The sequence below is a fragment of the Sander lucioperca genome, chromosome 9, assembly GCF_008315115.2.
Source record: "Sander lucioperca isolate FBNREF2018 chromosome 9, SLUC_FBN_1.2, whole genome shotgun sequence".
Classification (NCBI taxonomy): Eukaryota; Metazoa; Chordata; class Actinopteri; order Perciformes; family Percidae; genus Sander; species Sander lucioperca.
The window spans coordinates 13,558,756-13,582,254 of record NC_050181.1 but is presented as its reverse complement, the minus strand read 5'-3'; the positions used below and the strand labels follow the sequence as shown (position 1 = coordinate 13,582,254).

The 23,499-nt window shown below is 43.4% G+C and overlaps 1 protein-coding gene across 3 annotated transcripts in view; it reads right to left on the bottom strand.

Moving 5' to 3' along the window:
• The window catches only part of LOC116037268 (ephrin type-B receptor 1-B), a 173,564-nt gene that overhangs the window by 43,680 nt on the left and 106,385 nt on the right, over window positions 1-23,499 (bottom strand). For all 3 annotated transcript variants that reach the window (XR_004101823.2, XM_031281087.2, XM_031281088.2), the window contains exon 5: window positions 19,722-20,057. Coding sequence is in view for 2 of the 3 variants with exons in the window: in XM_031281087.2 (XP_031136947.1) it covers window positions 19,722-20,057 (336 nt within the window). In the remaining variant the exon portion in view is untranslated. The remainder of the gene's footprint in view (window positions 1-19,721; window positions 20,058-23,499) is intronic.

The window sequence follows — 23,499 nt, the reverse complement described above, 5'->3', positions numbered from 1 at the left end:
AAATAAAAAAAATAAAAAATAAGCACAATTGCAACACATATCATCCCATGTTTGAACCTAGAAGGAATAATCATCAGCTATCAGTACTCAGCACAGAGTTCAAGTTTAAGCAACTGCCACTCTCATCAGTACTCAGCTAGCAAGCTGAGTCAGGCCAATCAGAGCTTCACTCAGCCATATTCTGGCACTGCAGGACCAAATATGTGCTGGCCTTGGCCAAAATAAGGCTGCCAGATTTGGCAAAAAAGTGAGGGTGTGGACTTGGGCTGATTGTCAGCTCTAGTTAGCGGGACTCCAGCTACCTTAGCGCCAAAATGATCAGTCACCCTGAGTCTGGCCTGAGTCCAGCAACCAATCGTTTTGGATTTAGTCTGCTGTTGGGCTGAGTAATTTGGGCTACTTGGGCAGAATATAGGAGCACTAAGTGTGGCATCCACAGGATGCAGTAATTAAGTTCCAAAGCTTTTTATGAATTCCAAAAGTGGCAGTTGGTCCATGTTTTAAATTTGAAAAAAAAGGACAACTTTTGTCTATGCTAAAAAACAACAGGTAATGTTGTTTAATAATGACCGCCATTGTTTTGTTAAAATATGAGTATGGCAGGAAAGAAAACAAGTCATTGTTATTTATACAAAACTCTGTCTGAACATAAGTAATTCACTAATGTACTGTAATTGCATTTTTATAGTAAGTCATGCAGTCATATAAATAGCTTAAATGGGCTTTTGTGTTTCAGTAATATCATGATTGTACACAAGTACACAAACCTTGTAGGCATGCATCTAACTTTACAGTATAATGCACAGTACAACAGAAATGTATTCATCAGAATAGCATGTAGAAGGTCATATTAAATTGCTCTAAATTGAGCCATTCAGTTAGACATTAGTTCAGGAATGTATGTTAAAATGAAATGGGCAAACTAACATGAAGAGAAGAGGTTTGTCTGATTTGCTGATCTAGACGTAACTTGACAAAAATGACACAAAACTGATTGTGGTATAGAGTCTTACAGTAGGCAGCAATTGCTGATTTCAGTGCAAATGATGTCATGGTGAGACATGTAAATTAGTAAACAGTGGCAGGAAAGAAATTATGCTTGCATCCAATAAAACTGCCACTTCGCAGGCACAAGCAGAGTGCACTGGATCTTCAAGAAAACAAGCACCCTACGTTTTTATATACTCTATTAAACTATAAAACTATTCTCACAAAAATTACATTCTCTAACCAATACAAAACATGTAAAAAATAAAAAAAAAAACACCAATCTGTGTATGAACCACGTTATTCAGTAAACAAAGCCCTTTGGAATCAAATAGGTCTAATATTGTGATCGTCCTGCCCCAGCTGCACAGTCTATTCCATGGGTCTCAAACTCGCGGCCCGGGGGCCAACTGAGGCCAGCGGGATGATATTTTGTGGCCCCCTACTTAACATCAAAGTTTAGTGTTAGTGTGGCCCGCGCGTTGTTCTGAAACGCACCTTTTTGCTGAGTCATTGCGTGTGTCACTTACGGTCTCCTGACAGCGGCGGTTGTCAAGCTAGCCAACCGCGAAGTACCTGGGCAAGTATCAACGGTAGTCATTTGGTTGAAACGTGTTCCGGAGTAACGGAAAATATATCCCATCACCCAGTTCCAGTCATGTCTCTCTCAAAACGTGTCGTGAAGAGAAAGGTTGGCGACGAGCACAGGCAATTTCAGGGAAAGCGGGAGACGGAATATTTTTCTGTCGAGCACAGGGGCACCCCTACATGTCTCATATGCACAGAGAAAGTTGCAGTGTACAAGAAATATAACATCATACTTGATGCGGCCCAGCCTGACCCAGACTCTACCTCCAGCGGCCCCCAGGTAAGTTGAGTTTGAGACCCCTGGTCTATTCCATCCTTCAGCAGTACCTGCATGCACACACATGGGCAGCCAATTAACCCAGACACTCTGCAATTTCCTGCTCATTCCATTGGTTTTGTCTTCTGCACTGTCATCCCGTCATCGTCCCTGTTCCTCGTCGTTCTTCACATGCCGCTCAGAGGTTGTGTTATTGGACATGAGGAAGACATCATGCTCGATAATAAAACTGTCTGTACATATATGCATGTGTTTATTTCTGTGTGTGGTTCCACATATTTAAATTTCAGTTTGACAGAAGTGCAACTGCCTTTCTTTAATGTAGGCATTATAAAGGCCTAAGTCACAATGCCTTGTTGCGACAATGCATGTTTCTTACTCACATCTAACAAGACCTGTGTCTGAACCAGTGCAGCATGTAATCAGCTGAAAGTCTAGGTATTTTTTTTGGCTACAGGTCTGAAATAAAATGAATTGAACTGAAATCGAGCCTAATTTACCATCAGAACAGATATCACATGCCATTTCAGTCCATCTACCTATCTGTTTTGCTATGATACCTTGGCAGATTTCCTCACTGTTGACATTTAACAAATCTGCGGATGTGTCACTGCTGACAGTAGCGTCAAGGTAGTTGAGCAGCACAGATTTTCTCATCTTTCCCTGGTGCTGATATTCACTTTTTCTGTATCTCTTCTAGTTCTTAAAGGTCCTATGACATGCTGCTGTTTCAGCCTTGGTGCAGAATTACAGCCACTAGAGCCAGTCCCACAATGAGCTTTCCTTAGGACGTGCCATTTATGTGTCTGTAGCTTTAAATGCTATTGAGGAGGAGAGAGGGGGGGCAAGGTGGAGGGTGGGGGTGTGGCCTTGACCAACTGCCATGCTTCGCTCATTTTCAAGCCATGATGTCTTTCTCATGGGCGGGCCAAATTCTCTGGGCGGGCAAAGCAGAGAAAGGGGAGGTAACCTTTCCCCTTATGACGTCATATAGAGAAGATTCCAGATTGGCCCATCTGAGCTTTCATTTTCTTAAAGGCGGAGCAGGATACCCAGGGCTTTGTTTACACCTATCGCCATTTCTAGCCACTGGGGGACCATAGGCAGGCTAGGGGAACTCACATTAATGTTAAAAAACCTCATAAAGTGAAATTTTCATGCCATGGGACCTTTAAATGTCATGGACAGTGCTGGCTTGGCCAATAGCAGGTACCGGAGTTTCTAAAAATCTGCACACTTCAACTGATTATACACTTCCCAGGGATCATGTGGATCCCTGTTAATCAAGTTAAAGGTTCTGGATGTATTTTGTCTTTTCAACTGTCAAATGTTATTTTTTCTCCCCCTCTTTCTCCTTCACTGTTGCTGCTGGAGATACAAAAATACAATGTACCATTATGTGTATAGCAGATGATTTTTCAGTGGGTTTGAAGGCTCTGCAAACTTTTCTTTTTTGAAAAAATGTTTCCATCGTCTTCTTACTATACATTATGGGGTCCTACATGAACACAGTATTTTCAGTTTTACAATTTTACTAATTGCACTACAGAGTAGCTGTATTTGTTTTTCTCTGTGCTCTTATTACCAGTTAGGATGTTTTTTCCTAATTTGAATGTGGTTGTTGCCATTTTCTGGGGCTTTAGGTATAATGCTTAGTATGAATAAATCAATCTAGAGATAGTGACGGCAATTTGTTAATAAAAATGTCACAAAAATAAATAAATAAAAAATAGAAATTACTCAGCTTTTATGTACAAATCAAATCTCTTTAATGACATGTGAATATTCCCCTGTATCTATGATCACAAACTCCTCCAAGGTGCTAAGATAAACTCTGAACAAAGTTCAAAGATGAATCCAACCAAACTTACTCATCAAACAAATTTGTGAACATACAAGTAAGCTTGATTAAAAATTGATTCTACGGCTGCTCATATTAGGTTCAAAGCCTTGGTGTTTGTATACAGTGCTGGAAAGGAATCTCCACCCCCATGTCTGCAGGCATAAGTACAGCCCCACACAAGCCAATGCTTTACATTTTGTGCCTATCAGCCTCTTGGCTCTGGGCCTGCTCGCTGCTGAGGCCTAGTCATTGCTCCACCTGGCCTCCCTCTCACCATTTTTCTGAATAACTCCTGAGCAAATGGCACCCTCTCTCAACTAAATGATCCCTTTTATCAGACTCCTTAATGGCTTATTTTATTTCTTTTCCTTCCTCTTCGTACTTCAACCTTGCATAACTGCTTGATGGCCACAGGAGTTCTGATGTTTTTTACTCGATGTTGGTGGCTTGTAAATCAAGTTTTGTAGGAAAGACGGCTTGTTCTTGTGTTTTGATTAGGGTTAAGTATTTCTTGATCCAAGTGTCAGATAATGACCTACATTTTAAACAGAGCTCACTCATTTGTTTACAGTTAATGTAACTGTAAACAAATAAGTGAGCTCTGTTTATCCTGTCAGTGCGACTGGATTATGTTACGTCTCTCACCTCCTGCCTTCCCTCCCTCCTTCCCTTCCTCTCACTCTTTCTCTCTCTCTCTCATACCCTAGACAGAGAGTGTGAGGGGCTAAGATCCACCTCGTTGCACTTCAGCCTCTCTGCCTCTCAGGCTGGTTCACGCTCCACTGACCAGGGCTAGGGCTGCCTGGGCCGCATTATCAATTACCGGCCACAGGCACACACTGTTCCTGACAGACCCAGGGGAGGGGCACTCCACACACAAATTCCTGCAGTGGAAAAAGGGGCTGAGGAGGAGAGGTTATTTTCACAGCCCCAGCCCCAAGTCCTAGTCCCAACTCAATTCATGCATTCAGGCACACAGAGAGAAAAACATCAATTTTTACCAGGCATCATTTTTAATGTACGTTTATAAGTGCTAAGCATCTAGTGTCTAAATGCGTGCTAGTGTATAGCCTGGGATGAGACCCCTCAATCACCACACACATCTCCGATTTTTTCAGCGATTCAAATAGGTCTGGTGCTCTTTGATGGCTTCTAACCCCATTTGGAGTAACAACCGAGCCAATCAGAGCTTCGTAGGTGGGATTGAGGATTGAGACATCTGCTCTGTGCCAGAGAAACTCCTACATCTCATGTAACATTCTGTTTTTTTGCATAATTATCATGCAGTAGGCCTATTTAATCAACATGTTCTCCTTGTGAGTGCTACTAAAGTTCTGATGTCAACTGAAAATGACAACGGCAGGAATGATATGTAAGTTACTACTCATCGGTCGAGGCAAAGGTAACCCTAGCGAACATGAACATGAACATGAACATGAACTGTCAAACTTAACTTCAAACTGAATATTTGATTATAAAATTCTATCTTTAAACACAAATTCTAACTACACTCCCTAAAGGATGTGTCCCACTGGACAGACAGTGGCCGTGTTTTCGAGAGGAAAAGCAGAGAGAGAGAAATAAAGAGCGTGTGCACATGTATGTGTGACTGTGTGTCCTAGTAGCATACTGTATGTGTGAAGAGCCTGTCGGAGACAATGTGTTGTGCCTGTATGAGGGTGAGGTTCAGCCCAATGAAGCACCGCTGTCCCCCCCCCAACTGCGTCCCCCACTGTCACCCTGGGACGATGATGCTGACAGTGATTGGTGACTGTGTCCTGCACTCCTTTCTCCTCCCTCCATCCCTCCCATCCCTTGCTCCTGTGCTCCACTTTTATCTGGCCCCACTTGCAGCCCCTGGCTTTTAATGCAGAGCTTGGCTCACCATTAATCAAAGTCAAAGCCTCCCAGTGTCTGGCTGAGACAGAGAGGAAGTGAGAGAAAAGGAGAGGAGAGACACAGAGAGAGAGAGAGAAGAGGTGAGAGGGGGTTTGAAAGAAAGTGACGAAAGAGTGAAAAGCCTCTTTACCTTTGTGCGATTAATCTACTTTGGAATACAGATGAGTGTGGAGCATCATTTTACATGTCTGGCACAGACCTGAGCGGCTGTTTCCTTTATTGTTACTTCTGTGTGCAGATACCATCATTCATATGGTATGGTGAGGGGTAAGCATATCAAATGTGCTGTTCTACATCTTAAAAGAGCACTCCAGTGATTTTAGCATCACACTTCCATAGAGTTGGGAGACTCATGGTAGACAAATTATAAAGAATGGTCAAACACCGATGCAGAGATATCCATACTTTGTCCCTTATATGGTAAAGCTCCAAAAAGAAGACATTATACAACTGTTTTCACAGGCATGAGAAGTACTCCCCATTACTAAAAAACTGAACTTGATGTGTAAATTGGTAGTGTCCTTTTAAAGTAAAAATTGTTCCATCCCAAAATGAGCATAAATGTTTAACATCTCTATTTCTGTCTCTCCTTTAACTGTGTCCTTTCTCTCATTGTGAGATTCCCGGGAAAGACTAACTGCAGCAGTCATCTGTGTTCCTCATGCAGCAGAGCTTTCATATCTGAATTCCCAGCTGGAAGTTCCTGCTCTGCCTCAGTTACTCTCAGTGAAATGATTGGACAGAAAGTTTGAACTATAATTGGTCAGTGGTCAATGATCTTGTACCAAATTCCCATTCAACTCTGTGTACAGAAAAAAAAAAAAATGCGCAAAATACACATGGCCACATTCAAAACCACATACTGTATACGAGCCGAGTTGTTCTTTCTCTTTATTGCACTTGAGGTTTGTGCTTTAAGATGCTGGCACACAACTGAACCATGCAGTCTCCTAATAGGGGCTCAGTGTCTCAGATGTGGAGAGCAGCCTATAGTCATGTGCTGTGCCTCTGTCAAAGGCATAGGTTTAACTACTACCCTAACTATTAGCAGGGGCTCAGACGGCCAAGCCAGCCATGACTACATGGTAATGGGCCTCCCTAAAACATCATAAAGAGGGATCAGTTCAGCACCATGGATTTCGGTCAAGAAACCATGGTTGGAATTATTTTAAATAACACATTATACGTGGAGGATTCTGAAGTGAACTCTGAAAAGAAAAAAAACTGTCCACTGCATGAGCATACTTTCACATAGACATAAAACACACACACACACACACACACACACACACACACACACACACACACACACACTTCCTAGAGTCACTTAATACACTACATGAAGACATCAGAATTGACGAGAAAGCTCAGTAGCATTCAAGCCTACACTTTTATTTTTGCCTGCAGCTAATACCTCTCTTTCTGGGTCCACGGACAGGATCCAACATTTATGAGAACAGGCATCAAATGAAATAAAAATGGCACCCGGAGAGAGCCCGAAGAACCGTCTAAGATGATGAAACTCTTGGACACCCTAGATCTGATACATAGAAGGATGAGTGATAGGGAAGAAACAAGGAGAAAGTCAACCCCCCAAAAAACACATGGAAAGACTGAGGCTGTAAACTGTAAAGACATAATGAGTAGTGTCTTGAATACCCTCCACGGACATGTTTGCCTAACATCTCATCTGATTTTAGAACCCCACAGAGCACAGATCTCTTTAATTCATCTGGTTGTTTGGATTACAGTCTAGTGCATTGCATCTTAGAATCTTGAATGCAACCCACCCGGGCGGACTTGCCCATAGAAGGCCGAGGATAGCGATGTTTGCATTTCTGTGGGAATAGCTCTCCAAACAGAGCAGCTAAGTGGATGAGGATTGTTTGTAGATATACTTGGCATTCTGTGGTCTGAGGGACTGTTGGCACATAATCTAGGTCAAGAAGGCTGTGCCAGTAAGATCAGAGAACTGTTGAACATCAGGCATTATTTGAAAAAGAATGGTTTAATGAACAATGCATGAGAAAAAAAAGTCTTTACATCTCATGCATTGTTCATTAAACCACCCCCGCACAACCACTAAGAGTAGAAAGGAGTTGTAAAATGTGTAGAATTATATGAAAAAAATGCCACCCTGATGAGAAGAAGTGGTGGATATAGGTTAGGTGTCCAGGATTACATAAGAAAACATGGCTGCCATGTAATTTTACTTTTATCACCCACAGCTTAGACTTGTGGTCATTTAGCAATGTAACATTCACTAGAAGCAGAGAGAGTCTCTTACCCCTAAATATAAACCACACTATTTCACAAAGTGACATGAAATGGCTACTTTCCAATAGCTAAAATAGATAAAGATGACTTAATTCAGGCCAGGCGTGAATGATAGCCTAAGAGGGGGGCAGTATATTACCTTTGTATGTCTGTATCTGTATGTGTGTGTTTGTGTATCTTCTGGAAGAGCACAGGCTGTGAATGAACTCTTAAATCACACTATTGATCAGCCTTTTCTCCCAGACACACGCTGGGATCGAGGGCAGTTAAATGGCCTCTTCGGTGATTCACACTACATCTCTCCAACTCCCTCCTTGACTCCATTACTTCCTCCTCTCCTCCTCCTGGTCCCCTTTCCTCCTCTGATGCCTTACTGTTTTCTAGGTGGTCTCTTGGTTTTCCTTAATCTTGCAACAGTCTACACTACAGCCGTGACAAGTTGAAAAGGCAAAGACTCCATTGAGACATCCAAAAATGTTTTCATTCCTGGGTAATCAGAATAAAAGGACCCCTTCACCTATCTGTTCTCTCATAGGTTGACATGCGTATAGTACCAGAAGGGTAATAATATACCATTACACTTGTCAACAGACTACATCTTATGGGAAGGCTCTATTTATCCCCCAAATCTCATATGATGATGATGTGGTTTGGGGCTGAATAGAAGCAATAAAGACTAATTTTGGTATGAAAGAGTCTTATTCTTTCAACCTGACAGAACTGTGAGACTTTGGAACTAAAAAAACCCTGAAAGTTAGGCTTTGATACCAGGAACAGCAGTTTACTTGCTTTTTCTTAGCCTGAGACTACAGCTGTAGGTTTTGGTATGTTATTGGCAAATTCTGTCTATAAGCTAGTCAATATAGTATAAGGGCTTTAAATAAAGATAATAATGTGCTGCTTTAAATAAAGGTGTACTGCATGTGATTAGAGCCCGACTGATAAAGGATTTTTAAGGACGATACCGATACAAATATTTGGTGATTTAAAAATCTGATATTCCGATATATCGGCCGATATATAAAAAAAAACCAAAAAAAAAACATATATATTTACATAGTTATTTGTAGTTATTTATGAGTTCTCACTAAAATAATATGATAATGCAGTTTAAAAATAAACTTGTTTGTTTTATTGTCACAACAGAACAGAGGAACATCAAAATATATTAAAGTTCTGATAAATAAAATGTATAAAAATACAATCTTAAGCTATGAAACTTAAAGTCCTTTGAACAAAAACACAATAAAAAAAAAAAGTGTTGCCAACAGGGACGTTGTAGAGCGCCCTCTGGTGGACAAACTATGCAACGCCAAACTCAGAACATGGTTGAAGGGTGTTTCGTCCGTTTTTATTTTATTTTTAAAATATTCAGAATCATTTATTTGTCACTAATGATTCTGATGAATGAATATTAAAAAAATAATAATAGTTTGGAAAATGCCTATAATGCCGATAATATCGGTCGGGCTGTGATTGATAGACTCAAATTTTTGTGACATGTTCACTGTGACATCCCCAATCACTGCACTATGTTGCACAGAAAATGAGTGCATATATAAATGCAATTGCAATTTAGTTTCCTATTAAGCCAGGAGGCCCATCCATGCATGGTGTTTGCAAAAAGGATGGCTGAAATGGAAAATAAACAAGAGGGTGTGTTGATTCATTATTGTTTGCTAAGCAATCGTATTACTCATCTTAAACCTTTTTAACAGCTGTGCTGAGCACAACAGCACATGACAAAAATGGCTCAACTTGACAGGCGGAGCCAAGAGGCATTTAGAGGAGACTGTGAAGTGCACCCTTTACCTTTAACTGTGCCACATTCTTCTGGCAATACAAAATGATCATAAAATGACTTTTTATGATTTATAAATGTGCAAGCTTGTATGCACACTTCCATGGCATGGCTTCATTGATAAAACAGTGTCTAAATCACTAGCTTTCCAGAGTCACATATTTCTGATAACTAATTCCAATTTAAAACAGGATTGCAATAAAATATTCAATGGACAACTTTCATATCCTGGATATGTGTGCACCTGTCCTTTCCCAGATGCACATAAACATGACCATGTCACATAAACAAAGACATCCGTCTATTCTACTGGCAGTCCTAGCTCTGGCTTAGAGAGGACATCATGTGAAATTAGGGTTGTGCATTGTTCGTCTATTCTAGTTCAAACAGTGCCATCCTTTGCTTTTGTCTAGTGTATGTATGCATGTATGTATATACTGTATATATATATATATATATATATATATATATATATGTATGTATGTATGTGTGTATGTATGTAGATATATGTGTGTATGGATTGTAAATATAATATAGCAAATTGTATATAGTAAGATAGGAGCGTACGACAGTACTAAGGGTCAGGAAGGGAAGTTAAGTTAACTACTGAGCTGTGGAGACGGGGTAGGATCAAATACGTATATACTTCTTCCTACTCCTTTTCAGGCGTGTCTATGCTGGTTAATATGTCCCTTTTTATTCATTTATTTTCCTTATTTGTGAACTAATTTGTACATTTTTGAGTATTTTTGTTTTGTTTTATTTTATTTTGATATGTCTGAAATAAAAAAATAAAAAAAAAATTCATTCATTCATTCAAATGCTAAAGCAATTAAGTAAGTTTCAACAGGGTTTGGGGGGTTTGGATTGTGCTACTGTCATTTCGCTCCTTTAGTAGTGAGATGAAGAAAATATTTGCCTTTAAATACAGTATGGGCACCAACATCGGATACCAGAAGAGTGCTTATGTATTCATTTGATTTGGATTAAAGTTCTTTCACATTACTTTGCATTTGCAACCATTACAAATTATTGGGTAAGATTGGCTTGATGAGCCCATTGTATGTATGATGACTGGTATTGCATTAAGAATGTCCATGGTCCTGCAGGCTCAGAATACAAACACCTCTTTTATTGCTACTTCATTTACATGGACTTTCATTTTGTTACGCCACCTCTCCCAACCTTGCATCATGCGAGGGCGCAGTGCACAAATATACCAAATAGACAAGAGGATTTCAAGGTTTCCGACAATGAAAGCCTGTTGTATTTCTTAATGCAGTCTTCATGAACCCACAAAAATAGAGCCCTATATTTAAAAAAAAGTGCCTATTTTAGTTTTTAAAGTGCATTATCAAAAATAATAGCTTCTTGATACTTCTGCCACTTCAGTGCCCTGCCAATGAAACCCCTCAAAACTCAAATCAAGGAACAGTGCAATTACATGGCTACAAAGGGCCACGTAGGGCTGGACATAGGCCTGGCAGAATACATGCAGACACCTCATTACTGCAGCAGACTTCAACAATAGGCCCGGACATTGCTTCTTCTACATCCATCTTTCAAGTGTGCTATTAGCCTGTCAAATGGGCACAGTCAGCACCATTAGGCCACCCTGATAATCAGACCTATTTACTCCCTCATTTTCCTCTCCTTCACTGTCACAGTCTCGCAGTCTGGTCCCTTTCTCCATCCCGCCCAGTCTTCCCTCCCACTCCTCCCCTGACTCATTCTCAGACAAAGACAAGTTCAGTCGGTCATTACATTCTTCTGAGACTCATCGTAATCAAATACGGTATGCCCTCCACCAACTGGGCACAATTTAATTTCAAAATGTACTCCTGTACAAAATGGACCTGGATAAAGCAATTTCTCTTTCACTGGTATTTGAAATAAATGTGATATAAGTTCATTCCACAATTAAAGTGGAAATGTGCATCAATAATTCTGAATTTGTTTGACATTAGGTATTTCGTCATTGCATCAGACGACTACATGTAGAAAACATAACACAGAAAACCATAGTGCATAGCCAACAAGAGGTTCCAGGCCCCCAAGCTGACAAACCTGTAACTATTTCCTTATTGGAACATTGCCAGTATGAACTCAACCAAAAATCTCTCGTCTTTCACCACACTGTAACTCCACTTCATGTAGGTCCCACAAGCTCACACTGTGATTTTCACAGCCCGCATCATCCACAGAAACACACAAAAATGAAGAGAGCCTCATTTTAATATTTCACTTGAGTCAATACTTGTTCCTTGATAGGTGCTACTGTGTAAAAGTCAAAGATACACAAGAGCATGGAAAAGGCTGCAGCAAAAAGGACCAGAAAAGACAATGGGCCCTATCTTGCACCCGGCGCGGCGCAGCGCAAAGTCCTACACAAGTGTCTTTGCTAGTTTAAGACCGACACAGTTGTCAATTTCCCGTCCAGCACCCGCGTCATTTAAATAGCAAATGCACCTGCGCCCATCTGTGCGCCCCTGGGCGTGCTGGTCTTACAGGGAGGTGTGTTCAGGTGAATTCTTGGCGTATTGCTATCTTGAGGCAGCGGGAAGTGATTGCGCCATTGACCAACACCAGAGATGGGGACTCGAGTCTGAGACTCGGACTCGAGTCGCACTTAAGTTGCACAAACAGCTGACTTCAGACTTGACTCGGACTCGGCCCAAAAGACTTCAGACTTGACCTGCGACTCGACCCAAAAGACTTCAGACTTGACTCGGACTCGAGCTTCGAGACTCGTCAACAACCTGTTTTTATACAATTATTGCTTTTTAAATCTAAATGTATTAATGTATTTCTATTTTCTTTTATTGGCGCATATACGGGGAAACGTATGACGAGCTGTATGTCCCCTGCCCTTTGCCATAATGTGCAACGTAACGCATGTGCCTATGTGCACATATCAAAAAATGCATTGCAGATGGCGACACCAAGTCCTCCTGGAGTTGTGCCTTTTGTCATTAGTTTTGCTTTCAATAACTTGGTAAACAGAGGCAGTAAGCGAGCAGCTACATGCAAGGTGTGTGGCACCAAGATAAATGATGCCGGATCAACAACGTCGGACTTCATCAGGCGTCTCAAAACACATCCAAATAGGTCAGTCACTCACACGCTAATGTGAAAGAGACGTTACATTTAGCATTTATCGTCACAGGTAACAAGCTAACCATCACAAAGTGTTGTGCTAATGCTGGGAACAGGCACATAGTATCTTTATAGTTAGTAGTCGCTGAGGCTAAGAAATCCATGGCGCACAGGAGGCGGGACGCACGGATCCATCTCCCCAGGAACAAACGCTGTGTCAGGTGGGCAAACTCAGGTGATGCGTAATTGATCCTGTGGATGATTTGTAGTCTATTAAGGGCGTTTTCACACATACCTCATTTGGTCCGGACTTTCAGACTTTTTTGTTTGATCCAAACCAAAATTAGAGGTGTGAAACCTCCCCTGGACCACGGTCCGGATCAAAAGACCAAATTTTGGTCCGATAAAAAGAGGTGGTCTTGGTCCGGACCAAACTGAACCATGGTCCGGTTCGTTTATAGTGTGAAAGCATTTTTTGGATGGTTCGGATTTTCGGACCAAATACAAGAAACTCTGGCAGACTCTCCTTGTGTTACAAGACCGGGGAAGCTCCTTTAAGGAATAGCTCAGTGCTTAGTGTGTAGGCTACATGAGAGAGTGTGTGACGGTGAATGCGTTCAGAGCAGACAGCTGTCGGCTATCAGAGCTGAGAATACATCAGCAGTTTATTTGTTAAGTGGTAGTAAATGTACAGTGTAGGTTTCCATTTGTCTCTGAATAAATTTTGACACTCTGATTGGTTTATTGCATGTTACACCCAAAATACACCTGTGAATTAATGAAGACACTAAGTACAACCCTTTGGAACCATACACCCGGCGCACAGATGCTTTTTTCCTCCGTCAAACTAGCAAAAGTGGATTTGGACACGCCCTAAATGCACCTGCACCATGCGCTTCACACCGTACGCTTAGATCGTTAAAATAGGGCCCAATATCCTTGACCTGTCATTACCATTGGCTGGGCTCAGGTCCCATCACAGGCGCACACAAACATACTGTACAGAGAGACAGACAGGGAGAAAGAGAGAGAAAGATAAGAGGATGAAGGTCATTTTCACTGGCTGGCCTCAGATCCATCACAGGCAAAGGCAGAGAATGCACACACATGCGCACAGACACAAACATAGGGAGACAGACAAGAGAGAGAGAACAGCGATAGAGAGAGAGAGAGAGACCAGGAGAGGAGAATATTTCAGTGTAGCCTGAAAACAGCAGCTGTCCGTGTATCTATCTTGGGTCTGTCTCCTTCAGTCTGACATTAAAGTATTAAACAGTGAACAGAGTTGAACCTGGATAGCTGCTACACAACACTAAAGGTGAAATGAGAGAATAGTGCAACAAAGAAATGATGGCTTTGCGGATCATGCCTGATGATCAGAGTAACTTAAATTTGTGAAAAAGATTTAAGTAAGATTAATTATCTTGTTGTTTTTGTTTGGAGGGCTGTGTTAGTGTATAAATCTGAAGATTTACAGACAGATTTCAACTGGGGTGCAGCCTTCCGTGAAGAGAAAAGTACGGACTTGCTGTGCAGCATTGTTCTCCAAACAAAGTCTCATTAAACAAAGAACAAAGAAAAACAACGAAGAGAAGAATTGTCTATGAAGCAACCAGCCTGCAACCTCCAGATGTGAACCTCAAAAAAAAAAAAGAAAAGAGGTTTCATAAATGACTCATGTGTTGTTTTTGAGGGATTATTACCTTTAGCTATGTTAAAAAGCAAGGATGTTTGGAATGCCCAAAGAGAAATGCAAACTGGGGCTGTTTCTATCAACGGATTTGATGTGTAAATAAACTACAAAGGAAAGAGGGATGGTGCAGTGAATTGCACTTGTCCTGCCACAAAATGTAATATGTTGTGTCTTGGGTCTGGGCTTGAACTCATCCATCGTGTTTTCAAAAGGGAAAGACGGCCTAATAGGAGAGCGTGTATGTATAACTTTCACTAAACCAGCTGGCCTCACCCTTCAAGGCTTAAAGTCATTACTCATGGTGGAGCGACGTGAAATTTGAGCAGCCCTGAAGTAAGCTATGCCATGAAGTGAGACTCTGAACTGCACATTGTGCAAGATGATGGTCTTCTGAGGTGCGATGATTCACATTTATGTAATAATAGTTGAATTTGCCATTTCAGAAATGTGAAGTGAAAAAAAAAATACCAAGGCAGGTTTTTGCTAACATAGGGGACAGATTAAAAGAAAAACAGTATGTATGTAAGTTACATAGTGATAATGGGAAATAATAATATATATAATGATAATATCCCTGTTGACTATGTACTTTAGCAATACTGTGTGTAAATATGGTCATGCTAATAAAGCCTCTTTGAATTTGAATTTGATAATGCCAGTGATAGAGCTCCATCCATCCATCTTCTTCCGCTTATCCGGTAACGGGTCGCGGGGGTAGCAGCTCCAGCAGGGGACCCCAAACTTCCCTTTCCCGAGCCACATTAACCAGCTCCGACTGGGGGATCCCGAGGCGTTCCCAGGCCAGGTTGGAGATATAATCCCTCCACCTAGTCCTGGGTCTTCCCCGAGGCCTCCTCCCAGCTGGACGTGCCTGGAAAACCTCCCTAGGGAGGCGCCCAGGGGGCATCCTTACCAGATGCCCGAACCACCTCAACTGGCTCCTTTCGACGCGAAGGAGCAGCGGCTCTACTCCGAGCTCCTCACGGATGACTGAGCTTCTCACCCTATCTCTAAGGGAGACGCCAGCCACCCTCCTGAGGAAACCCATTTCGGCCGCTTGTACCCTGGATCTCGTTCTTTCGGTCATGACCCAGCCTTCATGACCATAGGTGAGGGTAGGAACGAAAACTGACCGGTAGATTGAGAGCTTTGCCTTCTGGCTCAGCTCTCTTTTCGTCACAACGGTGCGATAAATTGAGTGTAATACCGCACCCGCTGCGCCGATTCTCCGACCAATCTCCCGCTCCATTGTTCCCTCACTCGCGAACAAGACTCCAAGGTACTTGAACTCCTTCACTTGGGGTAAAGACTCATTCCCTACCTGGAGAAGGCACTCCATCGGTTTCCTGCTGAGAACCATGGCCTCAGATTTAGAGGTGCTGATCCTCATCCCAGCCGCTTCACACTCGGCTGCGAACCGATCCAGTGAGTGCTGAAGGTCACAGGCCGACGATGCCATCAGGACCACATCATCTGCAAAAAGCAGCGATGAGATCCCCAGCTCACCAAACTGCAACCCCTCTCCACCCCAACTACGCCTCGATATCCTGTCCATAAATACTACAAACAGGATTGGTGACAAAGCGCAGCCCTGGCGGAGGCCAACTCTCACCTGAAACGAGTCCGACTTACTGCCGAGAACCCGGACACAGCTCTCGCTTTGGTCGTACAGAGATTGGATGGCCCTGAGAAGGGACCCCCTCACCCCATACTCCCGCAGCACCTCCCACAGTGTCTCCCGGGGGACCCGGTCATACGCCTTCTCCAGATCCACAAAGCACATGTAGACCGGTTGGGCATACTCCCAGGCTCCCTCCAGGATCCTTGTGAGAGTAAAGATCTGGTCCGTTGTTCCACGACCAGGACGGAATCCGCATTGTTCCTCTTCAACCTGAGGTTCGACTATCGACCGAACCCTCCTTTCCAGCACCTTGGAGTAGACTTTACCGGGGAGGCTGAGAAGTGTGATACCCCTGTAATTGGCACACACCCTCTGGTCCCCCTTTTTGAAAAGGGGAACCACCACCCCGGTCTGCCACTCCTTAGGCACCGTCCCCGACTTCCACGCAATGTTGAAGAGGCGTGTCAACCAAGACAACCCCTCCACACCCAGAGCTTTAAGCATTTCTGGACGGATCTCATCAATCCCTGGGGCTTTGCCACTGTGGAGTTGTTTAACTACCTCAGCAACTTCCACCAGGGAAATTGACGACAATCCCCCATCATCCTCCAGCTCTGCCTCTACCATAGAGGGCGTATTAGTCGGATTTAGGAGTTCCTCAAAGTGCTCCTTCCACCGCCCTATTACCTCCTCAGTTGAGGTCAGCAGCGTCCCATCCTTACTGTACACAGCTTGGATGGTTCCCCGCTTCCCCCTCCTGAGGTGGCGAACGGTTTTCCAGAAGCACCTTGGTGCCGACCGAAAGTCCTTCTCCATGTCTTCTCCGAACTTCTCCCACACCCGCTGCTTTGCCTCTTTCACGGCAGAGGCTGCAGCCCTTCGGGCCCTTCGGTACCTTGCAACTGCCTCCGGAGTCCCCTGGGATAACATATCCCAGAAAGACTCCTTCTTCAGTCGGACGGCTTCCCTGACCACCGGTGTCCACCACGGTGTTCGTGGGTTGCCGCCCCTTGAGGCACTTAAGACCCTAAGACCACAGCTCCCCGCCGCAGCTTCAGCAATGGAAACTTTGAACATTGTCCACTCGGGTTCAATGCCCCCAGCCTCCACAGGGATGCACGAAAAGCTCCGCCGGAGGTGTGAGTTGAAAGTCTGTCGGACAGGGGCCTCCTCCAGACGTTCCCAGTTCACCCGCACTACCCGTTTGGGTTTACCAGGTCTGTCCAGAGTCTTCCCCCACCCTCTGACCCAACTCACCACCAGATGGTGATCAGTTGACAGCTCTGCCCCTCTCTTCACCCGAGTGTCCAAAACATACGGCCTCAGATCAGATGAAACGATTATAAAATTGATCATTGACCTTTGGCCTAGGGTGCTCTCGTACCAAGTACACTTATGAGCATCCCTATGTTCGAACATGGTGTTCGTTATAGACAATCCATGACTAGCACATAAGTCCAACAACAAACAACCACTCTGGTTTAGATCAGGGAGGCCGTTCCTCCCAATCACGCCTCTCCATGTGTCTCCATCATTGCCCACGTGCGCGTTGAAGTCCCCCAGCAGAACTATGGAGTCCCCTACTGGAGCCCCATACAGGACTCCATTCAAGGTCTCCAAGAAGGCCGAATACTCCGAGCTCTTGTTTGGTGCATACGCACAAACAACAGTCAGAGTTTTCCCCCCCACAACCCGCAGGCGTAGGGAGGCGACCCTCTCGTCCACCGGGGTAAACTCCAACGTAGCGGCGCTCAGCCGGGGGCTTGTGAGTATCCCCACACCCGCCCGGCGCCTCACACCCTGGGCAACTCCGGAGAAGAAAAGAGTCCAACCCCTATCCAGGAGTATGGTTCCAGAACCGAGACTGTGCGTAGAGGTAAGCCCCACCAGATCCAACTGGTAGCGCTCCACCTCCCGCACAAGTTCCGGTTCCTTCCCCCACAGAGAGGTGACGTTCCACGTCCCCAGAGCCAGCGTCTGCTGCCCGGGTCTGGTCCGTCGAGGCCCCTGACCTTCACTGCCACCCATGTGGCAGCGCACCTGACCCCAGCGGTTCCTCCCACAGGTGGTGGGCCCATGGGTTGGAGAGAGAGGTGCCACGTAGCTTTTTCGGGCTGTGCCCGGCCAGGCTCCATGGCAAACCCGGCCACCAGGCGCTCGCTGACGGGCCCTCCATCTGGGCCTGGCTCCAGACGGGGGCCCCGGGCTTCCTCCGGGCAGGGTCACATCATCTCTACCTCGTTTTTTTCATAGGGTTTTTGAACCATTCTTTGTCTGGCCCCTCACCTGAGACCACTTTGCCTTGGGAGACCCTACCAGGAGCACAAAGCTCCAGACAACACAGCCCTCAGGTTCATAGGGACACACAAACCTCTCCACCACGATAAGGTGATGGTTCCCGGAGAAGTGATAGAGCTGGGCAATATATTGATATTATATCGATATTGTGATATGAGACTAGATTTTGGATATGGTAATATCGTAAATGGCTTAAGTGTTGTCTTTTCCTGGTTTTAAAGGCTGTACAGTAAAGTGATGTCATTTTCTGAACTAACCAGACTGTTGTAACTGTTCTATTATTTGCCTTTACCCACTTAATCATTATATCCACATTACTGGTGATTATTTATCAAAAATCTCATTGTGTAATTATTTTGTGAAAGCACCAATAGTCAACACTACAATATCGTTGCGGTATCGATATCGAGGTATTTGGTCAAAAATATCGTGATATTTGATTTTCTCCATATCGCCCAGCCCTAGCCAGTGGTGGAAGAAGTATTTAGATCCTTAAGTAAAATTACTAAAACCACACTGTAAAAATACTCTATTACAAGTAAAAGTCCTGCATTGAAAATGTTACTTAAGTAAAAGTATGGAAGTCATCATCAAAAACCATCACATTTTAGAAACTGGAAACTATCAAAACAGTTCTGTCAATCAACGAAGTGTTTAATTGGCTAATCATTTCAGCTGTACTTGTAGGCAACCATTTTATAAACTACATGTGTTTTGTGTGCAAACATCTTGATTTGTAAAGTAACTAGTAACTAAACCTGTCGGATGAATGTAGTGGAGTAAAAAGAACAATATTTCTCTCTGAAATGTAGTGGAGTAGAAGTAGAAAGTGGCATGGAAAGAAAACACTCAAGTAAAGTACAAGTACCTCAAATTTGTACTTATAGTGCTCATATTATGCTGTTTGGCTTTTTCCTTTTCCTTAAAGCTGCTAGTGTGGCACGCCCTCATACTCTGCTTCTGATTAGCTAGCTTACCTAGCTACTGCGCATGTGCGACTCCCAACAAAAATGGAACAGAAGTGTGATGCCTCACTCTGTAGCTAAAACAGAGAGCTCAACACACAGGGTGAAAAGAGGAGCTGCAGCAATGTGCAGTACAACAAATATATGGTGTTTTTTGAAAATGAAACCTTGTAAACCTATTCTGGTACAACCTCTAAATACAATTATGAACCTGAAAATTAGCATAATATGAGCACTTTAAGTACAGTACTTATGGAAATGTACTTAGTTACATTCCACCACTGGATAATGCTATTGCAGATGGTAAAGGGTAGTCATTTTTATCATCAATTCCACTACTACATCTTCATCACACCTAGTGATAGCAGCCACTTACCAGCCTGGTTGGTGGTGATGTCTATGGAGACATGCTGGGCAGGGTACGGGCTCTTATTGCTGACTCCATTGACGGCCTGTATCTCAAAGCTGTAAAGGGTGTGAGCCCATAGGTTGCTGATGAACACCCTGGTGTCAGTCAGACCCAGCTGCCGAGGGACGAAGTCCACGTTGTCGTCGCAGTGGGAGCAGGAGCGCCGGTCGGCCCGGCATTTCTTGCACACTATGTTGTAGACGACGTCACCGCGGCCGCCCGTCTCCCTGGGAGAATGCCACTCCAGGATCACAGAGGTTTCGTTCACAATGGAGATCACATTCCTTGGGCTGGATGGGACACCTGTAGAAAAGATGTAAGCTAAATTGTAGCTAGGATCTTTATATCTAGACCCATTTTATATCGAAAAATGTTTTATCCATGGCAAGCTGGCATGATCCTTAAAGCAAAAGAATGTATTGCTTGTTAAGAAAAACTGTTTCATAAATATGCCTGCTGTTAGGTCAATTTAGTCAATTTACAACCCTGTTATTAACTGTTCTTGTCCAAGAGCAACTTGTCTTTTTCTCCGTTTTCTTCATCTTCAGCACAATTGGAATGCTAATTTATTCCATTCACACCCAGAGAGAGCATACAGCGAAACGTTTGTGTCTATCAAACATTGGTTATTTAGCAAAATGCAGTGTTGCATGGAGTATTCTCATTCAAGTGGCTCTGGAGATTCACGCTCCCATTCACTCCCTCATAGCCCGCAGCTGGAGCAGAACCGTAACGACGATATTCAGAAAGAAATCAAGAAATAATAAAACAATTGTTTTGCTTGAGTGGTGGCTTAATAGAAAAGTGGCTTGTTCAGCCTCCCACAATTGGAGCACAATTCTATAACAGTTCAAATCTGCTCAAATGGCAGTGTAGAATTTTGCTTAGCTGGGACTCTGTGTCCCTGCAGCTGCTCAGAGGCAGCTCTTTCTTCTCAAATACCAGACACTGCCGATAAAGCAGAAGCTCGCCAAAGCCCTTAGTCAGTGCTGCATAGGTTAAGTTAGGCTGCCCTGCAGAGCTGGTCTGGTACCAATGTGTCCTCCATAAAGCCTGACCTTTATCATTAAAAGAGGAGTTTAACTGACCCACTTCTAGATCCATGACTACTGCGAAACCAGAAAATCCACTCAATTCTAGAAACCCTTAGAAGAATTACTCAGCTCTCTAACATACAGTACTGTACTATTTTTCGTCTTATCATTTTACCCATGAGAAACATACGACAACAATACATATAGATTGTTAAGCATATTATGATACAGCACTTTAGTTTCCCATTTCTGTGACGTTAGGGCAGATAGTTACTTCAGTCAACACAGACACAATTAATCACTGTTGCTGCAAAGCCATGTGGGATAGCCCTGGGGAGCAGGGACAAAGCGACAGAACACACAAGGGTGACACACAAGGCACTGTTACTGCTGCAACCTCGGCTTAGCACCTCAACAACAGAGAGGTGACCGGAAGGGCGCAACCTCCAACGTGTGATTATTATGGTCTGCCTGAGAGGACAGCTAGTGCTCCAGATACATGGTCAAATGGCACAAAATCTGGTTTTTGGATGCTACCAGATGTGTTGTATGTGGAGGGAAAATACGGCAAAAAAGGGTGTGTGTTAGTAGGAACAGGCCATGTAAGGAAATTGGCAACATTTTAGGGTTGTCCCTTGAGGCCTGCACACTAGGCACTTCATATGTTACTCACACCGCTTGTATCCTCTATATCATCCATCACATACATGAACTCGCCCCAAAACTTGCATCGCTGGCAAAAGCAATGCACATCTGCTCATGTGGAAAATGCATGAGACACAAACACACACGCCTGAACTATGTTTCTGTGTGTTCATGCCTGCACTGTCTGTATTAATGCATTTATACAACGGTGGATGAAAAAAAGTATTGCCAGCTTGAGGTGTGAACGAGGCGTCACACCTTTTTCGCCCAATTACAGCCGAGCTCCACATATGCAGGAATGGCACAAAAAATCAAATGTGGCAGCCACTTAACCAGTGATTTGCAGACTATTACTGCAGCATTTGGCGGTTTTCATTTGCCATAGGACTTGCATACAGGCTCTCAGCTGGTGTTCATTTAGCTATGCCAGCCAGATTTGGTTGTGCTTATATAAATGATGTTTACAGGAGCAAAACATCATCTTCAAGCTGCCCATTCGGCGTTCTTTGCAACGCTGTATCACACAGCACAGTAAGGGCTCCATTTTAATGGTGGAATCACAGCAACTAGTGCAAAGTGTCAAGTCATTTGCACAAGGGCAATGAGGATGTATCAATGCATGTGCTATTTTTGTTCAGTATGGGCCATTGCATTATGCACAAAAGGCTTTGGTGAAGGAGTATGTATGAGAATGTAAACAGAACTGGTGTAGTGATGTACCATATCTTCTTAGCTAATCACAGGGGTTAGAGAATTCTAGCTAATCAAATGAAGTCAATATGGTTGTCAATGTCCAGCAAGCAGAACAACAAGGCACAAATACATAATGTGAATATATTAATAGCTGATATCGGGTTGTGGAATGAGGAGACTTAAAAGATGACAGATTCAGATGTCTTCAGATTAGATGCAGCTTTATTTGAACACACGGTACCGGGAGATGCATATAGTTCAGCATTCAAAATCATCTGAAAATCCAGTGACTTCCTACTGTATTTATCTTTCCCTCTCTGCTTATGTACAGTATTCAGGTAACTATCTGCTCCCCACAATAGCGAAGCAGTATAGGGAGCCACAGAGTGTGTCTTTTTAAGTAGAATTTGTGGAGACAGTTGTTTTCCAAGTGTCACTACATCATAACTATATTGTGCAATTACTACAGACAGTCAATTTAGACTAAAGTTAAAGTGCATACGGAAAGTATTCACAGCGCTTCACTTTTTCCACATTTTGTTATGTTACAGCCTTATTCCAAAATGGATTACATTTATTTGTTTCCTCAAAATTCTACACATAATACCCCATAATGACAACTTAAAAAAAAGTTTACAAATTTAGTAAAAATAAAAAACGAAGAAATCACTTGTATTCACAGCCTTTGCGATCAAGCTCAAAATTGAGCTCAGGTGCATTCTGTTTCCACTGATCATCCTTGAGCTGTTTCTACAGCTTAATTGGAGTCCACCTGTGGTAAATTCATTTAATTGGACATGATTTGGAAAGGCACACACCTGTCTATATAAGGTCCCACAGTTAACAGTGCATGTCAGACCACAAAACAAGCATGAAGTCGAAGGAATTGTCTGTAGACCTCCGAGAAAGGATTGTCTTGAGGCACAGATCTGGGGAAGGGTACAGAAAAATGTCTGCTGCTTTAAAGGTCCCAATGAGCACAGCTCCATCATCCGTAAATGGAAGAAGTTTGGAACTACCAGGACTCTTCCTAGAGCTGGCCGTCCCTCTAAACTGAGCGATTGGGGGAGAAGGGCTTTAGTTAGGGAGGTGACCAATAACCCAATGGTCACTCTGACAGAGCTCCAGGGTTCCTCTGTGGAGAGAGGAGAACCTTCCAGAAGGACGACCATCGCTGCAGCACTCCACCAATCAGGCCTGTATGGTAGAGTGGCCAGACGGAAGCCACTCCTTAGTAAAAGGCACATGGCAGCCCACCTGGAGTTTGCCACAAGGCACCTAAAAGACTCTCAGACCATGAGAAACAAAATTCTTTGGTCGGATGAGACAAAGATCGAACTCTTTGGCGTGAATGCCAAGCGTTATGTTTGGAG